General features: G+C 35.9%; 3 protein-coding genes across 3 annotated transcripts; all 3 read left to right on the top strand.

Annotated features, from left to right (window-relative positions):
* Positions 1-1068: 1068 nt before the first annotated feature.
* Positions 1069-3133, top strand: LOC121780180 (reticulon-like protein B5). The gene is made up of 5 exons (XM_042177699.1): positions 1069-1380; positions 2034-2214; positions 2305-2446; positions 2557-2626; positions 2736-3133. Exons 1-5 carry the CDS (start codon positions 1176-1178, stop codon positions 2900-2902), a joined length of 765 nt encoding a protein of 254 aa, XP_042033633.1. The 5' UTR covers positions 1069-1175; the 3' UTR covers positions 2903-3133.
* Positions 3134-7315: 4182 nt separating this feature from the next.
* LOC121778647 (S-type anion channel SLAH2-like) lies at positions 7316-9882 on the top strand. Its single transcript, XM_042176031.1, has 4 exons — positions 7316-7628; positions 7713-8081; positions 8186-8956; positions 9268-9882. The coding sequence occupies exons 1-4, from the start codon at positions 7500-7502 to the stop codon at positions 9661-9663; spliced, it is 1665 nt and encodes a 554-aa protein (XP_042031965.1). The 5' UTR covers positions 7316-7499; the 3' UTR covers positions 9664-9882.
* A 3520-nt stretch (positions 9883-13402) lies between these two features.
* On the top strand, positions 13403-15979 carry LOC121778826 (S-type anion channel SLAH3-like). The gene is made up of 3 exons (XM_042176230.1): positions 13403-13688; positions 13931-14701; positions 15476-15979. Exons 1-3 carry the CDS (start codon positions 13407-13409, stop codon positions 15875-15877), a joined length of 1455 nt encoding a protein of 484 aa, XP_042032164.1. The 5' UTR covers positions 13403-13406; the 3' UTR covers positions 15878-15979.
* Positions 15980-16394: the final 415 nt, after the last annotated feature.

The raw sequence follows: 16394 nt of genomic DNA, 5'->3' as shown, positions 1-16394 counted from the left end.
CCACGTCACGACATAGGAAACAGCCGCTGTCTGTCTCCTGCTTTACTATTTGTAGCCACGTTCTATTAAACTGCATCGTGAGTATTGTTTGCTACCAAATATGCTAAATAATTCATTCATATTATGCCTTCAACAATTCGATTCATCACACATTTTTGGTAAATAAATTACACAGCATATTTATCAAATTGTATTATATAGATTGTGCTGATTGAATTTACTCCTTATTGCAATGATCTAATATGCTTACAATTTATATAATGGTAGTATTAGTAAATAGACATACATTATCAATAAAAATGATGTTCCTACCCTTTTCTGAATAATAAAGTCACAAGAAGAAGTTACAATATATGTCCAGTTTAGCTAAATTCATGTTAAATTAATATATATGTGCATTTGTTTATTTAAACTAAATTTCCTACTACATTCTACGGATATAGATTGATTATTCCCTTTTTATACATAGAGATATTGTATTTAATGTTTCTCGAATATGGAAATTTTTTGATATTTCAATCAAGCCTTATTCACTCTTCCAAAAAGAAGGAAATACCACGTTATATTAGGGCACAAACAATTTTATGTGAAATTATATTTTTGAAACATATAAGAAATTTTTTTGAGGATGTTTGTAATTTCACGTTTATGTTTTAACTAAGCTATAGTATGTATTATATGACCATTATTTAATTATATTATAAGACATATTACCTACTCCCATGAAAAATAGTTACATATTTCCGTTTTATTCATTTATCAAATCAATTTTGAATTTTTTAATTCAATTATTTTTCATTTTTGTCATCTTTTGTTACTTTATTATAATTTACAAATTCAAAACTACAAATGAAATCACCTTTCAAATTTAAAATTTGAAAAGTTTTAAAAAAGGAAAAGAGAAGCTCAGTATTTAACGGCCGTTATAAAACTCGATACCATCAATGCAGATTTGGAATTTCTTTTCTCGGTTTCCGTTACTCTAACCCAAGCGGCTCGGATACCCGAACCTCAGGGTCGGCAATTCCGAACCCAACGCCTCTGTTAAAACCCTCGGATTTTTCATTTTCATTCTCTCACGTTCAAGCGAAAAAGGTGGGAGCATAGTGTATCTAGCTAGTCAAGCAGTAAACTACTTTTCCAGCGGCGTGGATTGAGATCGAAGTTTGGAATCAATGGCCGAAGAACACGAGAAGCACGGATCCGCTGCTGAATCTCTCATCGATAAGATCACTGACAAATTCCACGGCAGCGGTTCGTCTTCATCTGACTCCGATAACGATGGGGACCTCAAATCAGCGGCATCCGCCGTGAAGGCCAAGATCTACCGTTTGTTCGGCCGCGAGAAGCCAGTGCACAAGGTTTTTGGAGGCGGAAAACGTATGATTATTGCCTTTCCTTTTTTTTTTTGAAAATTTCATTGTCGATTGTTTCGATTAACTTTAAGTGCTTGTTTAGGTATATGTGTTCTCGATTTGTCAGATTTAATATCGTTTATGAGATTTATGAATACACATTTGAAAGACTTAATTGGGGACTGAAGATGTGTTTGAATTGTATGAATCTGGAAGTTGATTCGCCGCTTGGTATGACTTTTAATCGGCATTTTAGTTTACTTTAGTTTCTGTAGATCGTGAGCAGTAATTTGATGATTTGGATTGCATTTTAGGTAAATCTGTTTCTTCTTTTTTTCCACTTTCACATCTGGTTTATCGTGTTATGGACTTATGGTCTTCAGAAATGATCATCTGTATCTATGTCTTATTATGTGCTAAAAGCATTTGTTAGAACTTAGAAATTCAAGCGTTTGGAATGAAACGATATTTTATTATCGGCATTTATTTACATCCAAGCTATTCTTTTTAAGATTAGCACATGGACTGAATTTATTTGCATAATGAGAAGTTGCATCTTTATTAGGGTTCGATTAAGGTTCATGACTAAATGTAAGTTTCATGATGAGACTGATGTAATTCATTTTTGCATATTGCAATTCATGATCTGTTATTGATGCATCCATATTTTACTGGCAGCTGCTGACATTTTCCTATGGAGGGACAAGAAGGTCACTGGTGGTGTGATAGGTCTTGCTACTGCAATTTGGGTGCTTTTTGAGTTGCTTGAGTATCACCTGCTCACTCTTGTTTGCCACATCCTGATTCTTGCATTAGCTGTAACTTTCTTGTGGTCCAATGCATCCACCTTCATCAACAAGTATGGTTATTTATAATGTGGAGATCCCGATTAAAATTTCCATCTGTCTCACCTGTTCTCATGTATCTTACTTCCTATATAACTTCTCAGGTCCCAGCCAAAGATCCCTGAAATAGCTCTTCCTCAGGATGTTGTCCTGGGCGTAGCATCAGCCCTTAGGACAGAAATCAACTCACTTTTTGCTTTGCTTCGTGTTGTAGCATCTGGACGAGACTTGAAGAAATTCCTTGCTGTATGGCATATGAGTTTTTCTCTTCTGATTAATTACATGTCTACTGCCCAGCTGTTCTTATTGATCTCATCTGATTTCTTGCTGATTGGCATTGCATTATGTCATAATAGGTGATTGCTGGCCTTTGGATTGTTTCAATACTGGGATCCTGCTTCAACTCCCTTACCCTGTTTTACATATGTATGTACCTAGCCGTCTTTTATCTCAGTTACTGATATGCTTGTCCAGTATCGTAATTAACCATCATCTGCACTACCTCATTCTGTTTTCTTCTCATTTAATCATACAGGTTTTGTGTTGCTGCACACGGTTCCTGTTCTTTATGAGAAGTACGAAGACCAGGTTGATGCTTTTGCCGAGAAAGCTGAAGCTGAGTTCAAAAAACAATATGCTGTGTTTGATGCCAAGGTTTTGAGCAAAATCCCGAAAGGTCTTAAAGATAAGAAGCTTGCCTAGAAGACTCCTTCATGTGAGGTGGTGCTACTCGGTCTTGAAAGGCCTCGTATTTCCATTTCCCTTGTTGTTGTGGCTAAGTTGTTCGATGCCCCGATGAAACGAACCTGTGTTTATGGTTTCATAGTTTAAAATGCTTACTGATATTGATTTAGGCGGTTTTGAGTTTGTCTTGCAACAGTGTTTGGAAATTATATTGCTTTATAATTATGGATAGCCGAATATTAATTGGCATGATGATTTTGCCTCTTTTCATGGTAACGACATGTTTAAATTGACATTTACCAACATTAATTTTAGTTTCAAAAATATTTCATTAACAAATAAATTTGATATTGAAATGGGCCGTTGAATCAGCCCACATATGAGACATTGGCCAACATGATGAGAAAGGCCCATATCAGACCATGGCGTTTTCCGACTGGAAATCGGCCGGCTCCTCCCTCCCCCTCCCTCTCTTAAAGGCCTCAGGTAACCTGGTCCACGGCCTTAGTGGTTGCTTTTCCGATGTCCGCAACTGTGAGTTTCTTCAATCCATTCTACACCTTCTCAGTCCTTGCAATTATTATTCCGAGTGAACTTCCAAACATCCTTGTTAGTCATGACCACGTTGATTACAACTGTCTTCCACATGCCATCATTCTGACTCGTTAAGCTTTCAAAGATATCAACAATATTACAGACAAAACATGAATGAGAACGTAGCGCGATTCAAAGCTAAGTCTTTCACCTTATAAATATACTCCATCCGTCTCAGAATAGATGTCATACTTTCATTTTATAATTTGTTTTATAAAAGATATCATATTTTCTTTTTTGAAAAAAAGTTCTCTCATATTAATATAATATACTACTTTTTTTTCCTTTCCACTCAACACATAAAACTATCTCCTAAAATCCGGTGTTATTGTTCAAGTGTATCATATATTATGGTACCAAGGGAAGTACATAATCATGTAACAATATTAGTGAGATTCAAACTTAAAATTTAACGTTTGAAATACACATGGGTTTGATTTTGCCAAATATTGAGTGAGGATGTGCCTAAATTAGACAGAGAAATATATCGAGAATAAAAGCATGCATGAATATGGAAATATGGAATAGACAATATTAAAAACATCCCGAACTTAACGATAAAAATATAAGAATATATTGGGTAAAGGCCATTTTATTTGCATTTTCATATTTTTAATTTTATATCAGTTTGTGATTTTTGTGTTCTTACAATTTTTCGCAACAATGAAATTAATATAATTATTTTATGATCATCTATTTGGAGTAGTACTAAATAGTAACTAATATGGAGTAGAATGTTTTGGATCAGTGATCACTAATAAATGACCACAAATAAATTATAACTAGTTTGGAAGAAAAATGAAATAGAATTAAGAAATACAAATGATTTTAAATTAGACAGATTTATTAATTTAACATCTTAAAGTTTATTCCATTGATTATAGTAACACAAAATAGGAGAAAATGGCACTATATATATTCGAGATCGCTCTGACGTTTCTCCACCACTGTTTTGATTACCAATTTGACTTAGCTGGCCCATGACATAGAAGACAAAAACACCAAGCTTCAGTAGTAGTAGTAATAATAATAATAATAATAATAATAATAATAATAATAATAATAATAATAATAATAATAATAATAATAATAATAATAATAATAGTAGTAGTAGTAGTAGTACATTCTAAGTTTACAATTACTCGTTTTTATCATTTTGTTTGTTCACAAAAATTAATCTCTTATAAACATTTTTGCTAACATGCCATGACCCATCATATCTCTTTCTTTTCCTATTTTTAACTACTACTATTAATAATCTCATTTTTTTCTTATATTTACTGATTTTATATAAAAATTGACTATTAATAATAGACTGATGAAATATAATTAAAAGAATGTATACATAGTTTCATTTCATCACCCCACCCCACTCCACCCCACCCCACCCCACCCCACCCCCTCAACTTTACCAATTAAAATTGTACTAATGGGATTTCTTAAAATTTATCATTCTAAATCCCGTACGGATTTAGACATTCACTACCAATTAAATTTAGCTGGCCAAAGATATGACAAGATACACCAAACTTGTCTCCTCTAACTTATACTCACAACTATAAAAATAATTATAATAATCTTAAAATTATAGTAGCACTTTCTATTGCTTGCAAAGTGACCTAACAAATTGTGAAATTTCAATAATTTCATAAAGGCATGGCCCCTTGGCCGATTCTTTTACTCATGTAGCTGTAAAACAATGACAATATTTAGATTGTATATAGAATTTCATCATCTTCCTTTCTCAACTTTACCAGTTAAAATCCTAACATGATTTCATCACAAGCCTTTATGAATGTAAATCCACTTCCCCAAATCTAGTTACCTTTTTGTCATTAACTAATGCTAGTTGCTTTAATTCTTTAGGTATTAGGTCATATACAAAAGAGGTAAATTGTTGCATCACACCCCACAAATCTATATAACTAGGACTAATATTTCCCACGTCACTTCCGCTGTAAAAAAAAAAGAGTGACTATATAATTTACCCTTTTGTATGAGAGTCATGAAGAAGAAGAAAAAACAAAATTCTCTTTGAATGGTGAAAGTACTGAAGTTTCGTACACACCTTTTTGTAGCTAATACAGCTCAACCTCAGTTGTAGACACCACTTGTTCACACTTTATTCGTTTTTTTGTTTGAAATAATTTATGGGTTTTAATTACTCTAGTAGTCATACAAACTAATAGTGGAAGGAAATTTCAAGAATTCTAAAAATACTCAGTGAGAAAGTAATTAGTAAATTAATAATAACGATGTGTAAAATATGTGATATGGCTAGTGTATAATTTAATGTGAGTTAAAATGGAGTAGATATTTTCTTCTCTGATTGAAGAAATGAAATCTGCCGTCAGAGAGCATCTCACCAATCAAAAAATGGTAGTTGACAAAATTTATGACGTATAGAAACAAACTTTCAGCTTTGCGTTTTGTGGGTACATTTATGTGTTTTTCTTGATGAATAAAAAACACAGCCACATGCATGAGAGATGTATGTGAATTTAAATATGTTATGGAGATAAATAAATAAAATATGATAAAAATTACATATTTTTGTGGTATAAGATGAATTATCTACTTTATCAAACTAATTACTTCCTCTGTCCCAACTAAGTTGGTACAAAATTTTTAGGGACGGAGATTAAGAAATTGTGTTGAATAGATTAAATGAAAGTAAAATAAAATAGGAAAGAGAAAAAAGTAGGAGAGATAAAAAGAGAATAAAGTAGATGTTGAAATAAAGTAAGAGTGATTGGATGTTTTGTTTTTAGTCAAAAAAGAAAATAACTCAACTTTATTGGGACGTCCTAAAAATGAATATCACTCAACTTACTTGAGACAGAGGGAATATTTTATTTTAACGCATCCCTATGCACATTTATTGAAAGGGTATAGTTTAAACAAAAAAACAAATAAAAAAATGCATAATCATTTTTAGATCAATTTAGTTTGTAACATGAAATGCCAATTTTAGATTGTTTTAATTCATAGGAGTTCATACCCTTCGTATAAATTAAATCGATCTTATCCTTCATTTTTTTATCTAATGATTGAGATCTGATCTCTATTTGTGCATTAGAATTTAATTATTTTTTTTATCACTAACCTATCGAAATATTGAAAAATTTTGTTAGAGTATTTATTAAAAACTTAATACATAAAAGAATTTGTATATATATTGAGAACGTTAACACTGCACATCCATTTAAACTAAACCACACTAAAAAAGAAACTCGCTTGATTTAGGCACTGAAATATATGAATAAAAAATACCAAGAACACAAAAAAAATTTAGAATATGTGAATTGCTTCAAGTGTTGCTTTCATGGGTTTGCCAATTAAATGATCACCGTTTATATATTTCGTGATGGTCCTTGCTACGTGAAAAATAATCCATTTTTGTCGTTATCGAAGGAAAAAAATATCCGAGAATATAGAATATAATTTGGTAAAGATTATAATCAACCTCGTGTGTAAATTTGCACGGATCGATTCATTTGCTTAAATCATGTTTTACAATACTGCTAATTTTGTACTTGCACCATTTGTTTGGTTTTGATTGTTCACATTTAATTCATAATTATGATGTTTATCACATAATTCAAATGGTTCGGCGCAGACTGATAAACATGTAACCTTATCACGCCGTACATTTCATTATTCATTTAATTCACTTTTGAATACTATTATTAATCAACTCTTGACCAAATTCTTGAAATTTATCCAACAATTTGATTGAACTTAGTATATGTGTTTCAATTTTGTTGTGAGATGCCAACTTCACCTAACTACTTACTACTTTATTACTAAAATTTCTCTCTTTTTAGAGCTAGCTGTATGTGAACAATCAGAGACGGTGGCTTCCAACAACATTGCTTATTTCTTTTCTATAAATACTTCCTCATTTTCTTGACGCCTTCACTACACCATTTCTTTTCTTCTTCTTTGTCTCTACCAAAGAGAGAATTTAAAATTTAAGCATTTTGCTTTGTTGATACTATAATTTGAAGATCAAGGACTAATGGCTTCCAAACAAGATTGTCACGATATTGCATTACCACCTTTGATCAAAGCCATCTCTGCAAATGAAGTGGACGGTTTCGATGAAGCGAAATCATCCACCCTTCATCCTCCGAGCACCTCGGTTTTCGTAAGTAAAACATCCTCCACATTCGAATGTGTCGATAGACATACTATTCCGTATGTTTATAAGTGAAATTGTTTTTAATCTCAGGGGATCGAAGCAGCAAGCATGGTAAAGGACACAATCTCCATCAGTATGCCGCCTTCTCCGGCTGAAGCTCATCTCAAAAACAAAAAGCGCATCTTCTTCACAAGTGGTGATGGTAAAGTTGAGGAAAAAGCAGAGAAACCTGAGGCAAAAGGGGCTAGATTCCATTCCCAACCAATGCCCAATCGGAATCCGGCTCACGACAGAAGGTTCGACTCATTCAAGACATGGTCGGGAAAACTCGAGAAACAAATCTCAAATCTACGCGGCGTACCCACACAGGAAGAACAACCTCGGCCGCAGGAATTCGAAAATCTACCCGTCCACCGATATTTCGACGCTTTGGAGGGCCCAGAGCTGGACACTCTACGCGTATGTCTCGGAAAAAAAAAATTAAAACTTCGTGATTTAATATTTAAATATTTAATTTTCAAAATTTTATGAGACTGATCAGAATTTGACTTAAACTGCCATAGGCCTCAGAGGAAATCATTCTACCTGGGGACAAGCAATGGCCATTCCTCCTCCGGTTCCCGATCTCCTCCTTCGGTATCACCCTCGGCGTCGGCAGCCAAGCCATAATGTGGAAGAGCCTCTCGTCCTCCACCGCCACCGCCTTCCTCGACGTCTCGCCTCACATTAATCTAATACTGTGGCTCATCACCGCAGCTCTCACCCTCACCGTCGCCGTCGTTTACGCCCTGAAAATGATCTTCTACTTTGAGGCCGTCCGCCGCGAGTACTACCACCCGGTCCGGGTCAACTTCTTCTTCGCCCCGTGGATCGCCCTCCTCTTCTTAGCACTCGGAGTTCCGCCCTCAGTTGTTGAGACGCTTCCCCCGTATCTTTGGTACATTCTCATGGCTCCGATCTTGTGCCTCGAGCTTAAGATCTACGGCCAGTGGATGTCCGGCGGCCAGCGGCGGCTGTCCAAGGTGGCCAACCCTACCAACCATCTCTCCGTCGTCGGGAATTTCGTTGGGGCTTTGCTCGGAGCGACGATGGGGCTGAAGGAAGGGCCTATATTCTTCTTTGCGGTTGGGATGGCTCATTACATAGTGCTGTTTGTGACTCTCTATCAGCGGCTCCCGACGAACGAGACGCTCCCGAAGGAGCTCCACCCGGTTTTCTTCCTCTTCGTGGCGGCCCCGAGCGTCGCCTCCATGGCTTGGGCTAAGATTCAGGGCTCGTTCGACTCTGGTTCGCGCATAGCCTACTTCATCGCCTTGTTCCTCTATGTTTCGCTGGTGAGTCCCCGGTTAAATGTCTCATATTTTTATTTTAGTACGCGAATTCATTTCATTTTTATTATGTTTAGTAAATAAATCTCATATTTTACTAACTCACGTAATTAGGTTAATTTCATAAATGGAGTAGTTACTAAAGTGTTGTACTTGTATTAAATTGGTTACTAAACTTTAAAATTTTAATTATTTTATTTTAAATAGCAATTATAATGCCAAATAATTTTTCCGTTACTAATTAATTTATTTTGTCGTGTCACTTAAAAAAGTAGGATTCGCATCTCACTAACTTTGTCACCCCTTTGTTACTCTAGGCTGTTCGAGTGAACTTTTTCCGAGGGTTCAAATTCTCGTTGGCGTGGTGGGCCTACACGTTTCCGATGACGGGGGCGGCGATTGCAACGGTGAAGTACTCGAGCGCGGTGACATGCAGGGCGACGCAGATTTTGGCGGTGATGCTCTGCATCGTGGCTACAGTGGCGGTGGCCGCGTTGCTTGTGAGCACGGTCGTCCACGCGGTGGTGCTCGGGGACTTGTTCCCCAATGACATGGCGATCGCGATCAGCAAGAGACGGCCGAGGCGGCGTTGGTACCACAAGAGATCGGGAAGCTCCGACAGCAACATCGAGCAGTACCTTAAGTATATTGATTCGGATGAGAAAGATGTGGAGGCTTCTCTTCATTCTCCCAGCCCCAATAGCCAAGATTGATCATACTCTGTTTCTGTGGAAACGGTCTTTATCAAGTGAGGAGATCTCTATGATTGGGAGAGTTTAGTTTCCGGTGATCTTGACTTGATTTGGTTGCTTATGTGTATCTTTTCACCGATGAATAATGAGTTTGTTCAATTCCGCCTTGTTGGCTAGGAGTTACTATTACATTCTGTCCACTAATTATTCCATTTCCCAACTATTTAATATTTTCTTAAATCTTTTATACAAATAAAAAGTAGCTTGGATAAAGTATTGTCAATTATGAAAATGGGCAATTCGTTTAATCATGGGAAGATAAATTCTAGCCATATACTCCATCCGTCTCAAAAAAAAATAAACTAGTTTTACCATTTTTAGCCGTCCCTCAAAATTAAACCAAGTTTAAATATGAAAAGCTTTTAATAATATATTAATATGGACCTCACAATCCACTAACACTATATCCACTATATTTTTCCTCTTTGTCTTACTTTTTTCTATCTCTATCTTACTTTATCAATTACATATTAGAACATTAACAATGGTTGAGCCCTTACAGAGGGCACTTCTTTTTTTATTATTTCCAAATCATCATTTTTTGAAAGGGCCTATCTCCCTGCAATGGAAGGGCCCTCCCAGAAGGCCTATCCCTTTCCATTTTATTTCCACATCATCATTATTTTGTTTTAATTTTTTAGCACTTCTATATTTAATATGTTATCAAATTAAATAAATTTAAATGCAAAAAATATTAATACGCAAATCTTTGTTGTATTGGAATATTGGAAAATAGAATACAACGAGATGCAAATTAAAAAAAAATCCTACATTAAAAAAATAGAAAATAACAAAAAAAACACAAATAAAAACATAGAAATGATCACCGATGAAAAACACAGATAACACAAATAAAAACCTAGAAATGATCAACGATAAAAAAAATAACCAAAAAAAAATAATGAGAGGGCCGATCAAAGGGCACTTCTCATCGGCATGAGCCGATACACCAACCATATGGGGGATAGGTGAGGGGGCCTGATGGGGAAGGCCTCTCCATCGGCCAATCATAGTGAGTGCTCTTAAAATCCGTATCATTTATAAGTTTGCCTATTTTTTAGGGACGAAGAGAGTAATATATATAAATATATAAAGTGTTTAAAGTAGTACTAGCGCTTTTGAGATTTTTTTCGCAAGGAAGACCTTGTTACATCAGCCATTTGATGAGAACAATTTTTTTTAATTGGTAAATAAATTTAAATTTAAAGGTCGTGTGGATTTGAACCCGAGACCTTTGCCAATTCACACCCACGACGAGGACAAATTTTTATTAAATGAGTAGGGTGTAACACCCCACTTTTTTATTGTAGTAAATTGCATTAAATTAAATTTGAAATCATTGAGGGCCTTCGGAATTTTATGTTCAAAATTTTGTTTTGGCCGTAAATGTAAAATAAATCTAACACTCCAATCTTGCCGTTACTATATTTAGTAGGGAGTTACATGGCTCAAAAATTAATCCGAGAGGCCTAATATACTGTTCTATTTTCATTTTTTCACGTAGAATTTAATTATTTTGATAGAATAGAATTGTTACAAATGAGAATTAGCATTTGTAGTCCACTGTCACACATACGAAACAACTCAAATATATGACCTATTAATCATAGGAGAAATACTTAAATTAACTAAGCTTTATTTGTTTGTCAACTTAAATTTCCTTTTCAACAAATTACTTCGCACAGTACTATTCAATAAACACTTGATATATGATGAACTAGGATCATCACCAAGTTGTTGTGGGACAAGATTTAAGAGTTTTAACAAGGTCCGATATGATATCAATTGAGGACGAAATAGTCAAGAGGATGGAAATATATTTTTTGCTTGAACATCAAAATATCGTGTTGACACTTTAAACGAAAAATAAGTTTCCAAAATTTTAAGAATAAATCAGAATATTCCCATTGTATTCGGGTTTTACATATGAGAATGTTTCAAGTTGACGATGTTGGCACGAATATTAGAAACTTGCGTCCAAAATTTAGACTATTTGAAAGATTATGTTATTTTTGCAGCTTGGTAAAAACGACATGTCATAAATTATGTTTAATCCTGAAATTTGTTAAAGTAGTATATATTGGAAATAGATCTATTCTAAAATATAACCATAAAAGGATTCCTATATATTTTTTTAAAAATAATAAAATAGTACTCCCGCCGTCCCCTATTAATTGTCACCGTTTGACTTGACACATGTTTTAAGAAATATAGTAGAAAGTGAGTGTAAAAAGTTAGTAGAACGTGGATCATATTTTTACATATTAAGTTTTAATAAAATGTGAGTGGAATGATTTAGTGGAAAAGATAAACTAGTAAGTATCAATTAATAATAAGTTAGTAGAACGTGGATCATACTTTATATATATATATGCATTAAAACATGCTTTATCTAAGTTGTTTATAATAAAAAAATTGTATGATATAGGAGTACTTTTTTGGAAAATATTTTCTGCTCAAATCCAACCTGCACCGCTCGTTCTTTGTTGAAAATGAAGTACTCCCTATTCTCGTTGCAAATTGCACTAGATTACAGAATTTCACAAGGTAATTAACTAAGGTTTTAACTATGTGAATAATTAGATGTTAATAGTCTGCTTGGCTAGTCTACTGCTAGATTATTGCAAGTCTAATTATGTGGTGTACATACCTTGATTCATTTTGTGGTCTCACTCATATTTTACTCTATTTCGTATATTCATAGAATTTCAACCAACAATTAGATATTGTTTGCATGTATCTTAATTATTCTAACTTTGGGTTTAAAATTTCATTGGAAGGTTACTACTTACTAGCAACCTAGCATCCCTATATATAATATACAAAATATCTTATGCAATGTTAGCTTAAACTTGCATGCTATTGCTAGCTACTTGACCAAACTATTTAGTGACTAAAAATTCTACCCAATTTCTTATTTTATCAATGATATTTGTCGCCAATAAGTGAATAATTAGAGACAAGTGGTCTGGATATATTTGTCGCAATCACAAAAACATTCTCTATTTTTCTGTAATTGTATTGGCTGGACATACCACATGCCAATATGTCCAAACCACAATTTTTTACTCGAAAAGCTTCCAAGAACATTGGTTGCTCAGTTTTAAAAACTCTATAAATACTGCCTCATTTTCTTGACGCCTTCACAACAAAATTGCTTCCTCTTCTCTCACTTCTTTTCTAGGGTCCTCAGTCTTGCATGAGAACGAGGTAAGCTTCAAATTTCTGGCCGCGATCATAAACTTAATCATAATATGTTATGGTGTATCTTAATATGGAATTGAAGCTCTTCAAGTATACACATTTGTAACATAATTTAAGCATTGCATTGTGACAATTTTTGATCATTTTGTAGAACTCAAGAATTCATCCTACTTTAATGGCTGCCAAGGAAGATTGCCACATTGCACTACCACCGTTGATCAAAGCCATCACTGCAAATGAAGTGGAGGGGTTTGATAGTTTCAGAGGGCGTGATCAAGATTTGAAGCGTGAAGCCAAATTATCCGTTACCACAGTTTTGGTAAGTAATTAAAATCCTTCATAGTATTTGAAGTCGACTCATCCGTGCACGAAAAATAATCACGACAGCGAATCGAAGTAATATATAAAAGAATTCTATTGGTTTTTCATCTCAGGGAATCGAAGTTGCAAGCATGGAAAAGGAAAGCGAAGACAAAGACGACGACTCTATCTCCATTAGTATGCCGCCTTCTCCAATTGAAGCTCATCCCCACAACACAAAGACGGTCTTATGTCGCCATTCTCAACCAATACTTAAACCTTGTCGAATCAACCCAGTTTACAACAAAAGATTCAACTCTTTCAAGACATGGTCTGGAAAACTCGAGCGTCAGCTCTCAACAATTCGGGGGAGACATCGCGAAACGGAGCAGCCACATATTCAAGCCCCACAAGAGTTCGAAGTTTTGCCCATACAACGATATTTTGACGCCCTAGAGGGCCCAGAACTCGAAACTCTACGCGTATGTCTTCCTCACCGTTAGCAAATCAAACAAACAATATCCTACGTCCACTTAAAGAAATAACTAAAATCACTATATATATCTTAGGGTACATATTTAATTTGAATTAAGTACTATTATGGAAAAATGAAAAAAAGCAAGAGCTTACAAAATAATTGAAAATATATGTTAAATTAATGCATTGAAACTTGTGTAAAATACAATGCTTCGGAACAGACCAGAATTTGACTAAATTAATGCAGGTCTCGGAAGAAATAATTCTTCCAGAAGACGAGCAATGGCCATTCCTCCTCCGGTTCCCGATCTCCTCATTCGGAATCTGTCTCGGCATCGGCAGCCAAGCCCTAATGTGGAAGCATCTCTCGTCGTCGGCCGCGATCTCCTTCCTCCACGTCAGCCCTTTCATCAATATGGCATTATGGATCATGTCCGCGTCTCTCACCCTCGCCGCCGCCGTCCTTTACGCTCTGAAAATGATCTTCTACTTCGAGGCCGTCCGCCGCGAGTACTTACACCCGGTCCGCGTCAACTTCTTCTTCGCCCCGTGGATCGCCCTCCTCTTCTTAGCTCTCGGAGTTCCACCCTCAGTTGATGAGATGCTTCCCTCGTATCTTTGGTACATTCTCATGGCTCCGATCTTGTGCCTCGAGCTGAAGATCTTCGGGCAGTGGATGTCCGGCGGAGAGCGGCGGCTGTCGAAGGTGGCCAACCCCTCCAACCATATCTGCGTCGTCGGGAATTTCGCGGGGGCGTTGCTCGGGGCGCGATTGGGGCTGAAGGAAGGACCCATATTCTTCTTCGCGGTTGGAACGGCGCATTACCTAGTGCTGTTTGTGACTCTCTATCAACAGCTTCCCACAAACGAGACGCTCCCCAAGGAGCTCCACCCGGTTTTCTTCCTCTTTGTGGCGGCGCCGAGCGTCGCCTCCGTAGCTTGGGCTACGATTCAGGGCTCCTTCGACTACGGCTCGCGCATCGCCTACTTCATCGCCTTGTTCCTCTACGTTTCGCTGGTGAGAAGTCTCATAGACTACTTCACTTATCATAATTATTACTTCTTACGTCCCAACTTAATTGTCACTCTTTTCTATTTCGGTCCGTCCCAACTTAATTGTCACACTTAATTTTTACCATAAATGGTAAGTAGGTCTCACATTCCACTAACTCACTTTACTCACATTTTATTATAAAATCAGTATAAAAAAATAGGTCCCACATTCCACAACTTTTTTTTACATTTTTTAAAACATGTGCCCACTCCAAGAGTGACAATTAAGTTGGGACAGAGAGAATATTTTATTATTGAATCCTATAAATATTTTTCATGCTATTAGAGTGAGTTGAGTGTGGGCTAAAATTTAATTTGAGTTGCACGAATTTTAAATACTTCTTCTGTCCATAAAAAATACTCCTATGGATGAATGACATGAATTTTAATAAGAAATTAGTAAGTAAAAGAGAGAAAGAGAAAAATGTTAATAGAAGGTAGGTAAAAGTTGTAAATATGTAGAAATAGAATGTTAATGATTTGAGGGAAACTTTTCACTTTCGGGTGAAACTATTTTTTGTGAACATTCAACGTTAAAAAAATGAGAGTATTTTTCGTGAACGAATGAAGTACTGTTTTATAGTGAAATGGTTTAGTTTATTGTAGGACACATTTACCTCTAAATCGAAAAAATGTAAATGAGACTTTAAATTGTAAAATCCGAAATAACAATTGGGACATAATTTCGTGGAGAGAGTAAAGTAATTGATTCAGCAATACATCTGATGTTAATACGTAGGGTGTTCGAGTGAATTTCTTCCGAGGGTTCAGATTCTCGTTGGCGTGGTGGGCATACACGTGTCCTATGACTGGGGCGGCGATTGCGACGATGAGATATTCGAGTGCTGTGACATGCAGAGCCACACAGATTTTAGCGGTGACACTCTGCGTTGTGGCAACGGTGGCAGTGGCTGCATTGTTTGTGAACACGGTGGTTCACGCGGTGGTGCACAGGGACCTCTTCCCCAACGACATGGTGATCGCGATCAGCAAGAGGCGGCGCCGTAGACGACGATGGTACCACAAGAAATTGGGCAGCTCCGACGTCGGCAGCGTCGAGCAGTACCTTAGGTATTCGAAATCGGATGGGAAAGATGTTGAGGCTGCTTTTCATTCTTCAACTCCCACCAACAAAGCTTAATCATACTCTATTTCTAGTTATTAGAAATATGCCACTCACCTCATTAAAAAGCTTTATAAGGGGAGGGTTTCCACTCTTTTTCTCTTGTTGTTTGATGTTTTTGTCAAGATGGTTCAAATAGAAAATAAAATTATAATTAGTTAGTATATGGCTTTTACTGTATTTTATAGTTAACTTTTGCTTTAATATAGTCATTAATGAATTCACGTTTTTCTCTTTTATAAAAAATATGGTCAATTTCTAATATGGTATCAGAGCAGGCACAAGTCGACGATGGATATCTATTTATCTCTTGTCTACTTCATGATTTGAAGTCCGATGTTCATTCCAGTCCACTTCGATGATGTATCTCTTATTGTCTATCCCACGTGTGGAAGTCCGATGATCATTCCACTCTACACGTGCAAGCGTATGTTGTCACGCATCGATTTAGTGATGATCCTATCACATCTATGTAAGAGTGGATAACATTCCCCCTTCTGATCCTGATGATTAGTAGACTTCAAAAGTTTCTTGA

This window comes from Salvia splendens, chromosome 19 (assembly GCF_004379255.2).
Source record: "Salvia splendens isolate huo1 chromosome 19, SspV2, whole genome shotgun sequence".
In the NCBI taxonomy this organism is placed as follows: domain Eukaryota; kingdom Viridiplantae; phylum Streptophyta; class Magnoliopsida; order Lamiales; family Lamiaceae; genus Salvia; species Salvia splendens.
Note: the sequence above shows the minus strand (reverse complement) of the source record. Positions and strands in the feature narration are given on the sequence as shown.

Excerpts from the sequence above, each read along its gene's own strand:
- LOC121780180 (XM_042177699.1), top strand. The coding sequence starts at position 1,176 with ATGGCCGAAGAACACGAGAAGCACGGATCCGCTGCTGAATCTCTCATC. Across the intron at positions 2,215-2,304 it reads GCATCCACCTTCATCAACAA|GTCCCAGCCAAAGATCCCTG; the intron begins GTATGGTTATTT and ends ATAACTTCTCAG. Across the intron at positions 2,447-2,556 it reads ACTTGAAGAAATTCCTTGCT|GTGATTGCTGGCCTTTGGAT; the intron begins GTATGGCATATG and ends ATGTCATAATAG.
- LOC121778647 (XM_042176031.1), top strand. The coding sequence starts at position 7,500 with ATGGCTTCCAAACAAGATTGTCACGATATTGCATTACCACCTTTGATC. Across the intron at positions 7,629-7,712 it reads CTCCGAGCACCTCGGTTTTC|GGGATCGAAGCAGCAAGCAT; the intron begins GTAAGTAAAACA and ends TTTTAATCTCAG. Across the intron at positions 8,957-9,267 it reads TGTTCCTCTATGTTTCGCTG|GCTGTTCGAGTGAACTTTTT; the intron begins GTGAGTCCCCGG and ends TTGTTACTCTAG.
- LOC121778826 (XM_042176230.1), top strand. The coding sequence starts at position 13,407 with ATGCCGCCTTCTCCAATTGAAGCTCATCCCCACAACACAAAGACGGTC. Across the intron at positions 13,689-13,930 it reads CAGAACTCGAAACTCTACGC|GTCTCGGAAGAAATAATTCT; the intron begins GTATGTCTTCCT and ends AAATTAATGCAG. Across the intron at positions 14,702-15,475 it reads TGTTCCTCTACGTTTCGCTG|GGTGTTCGAGTGAATTTCTT; the intron begins GTGAGAAGTCTC and ends GTTAATACGTAG.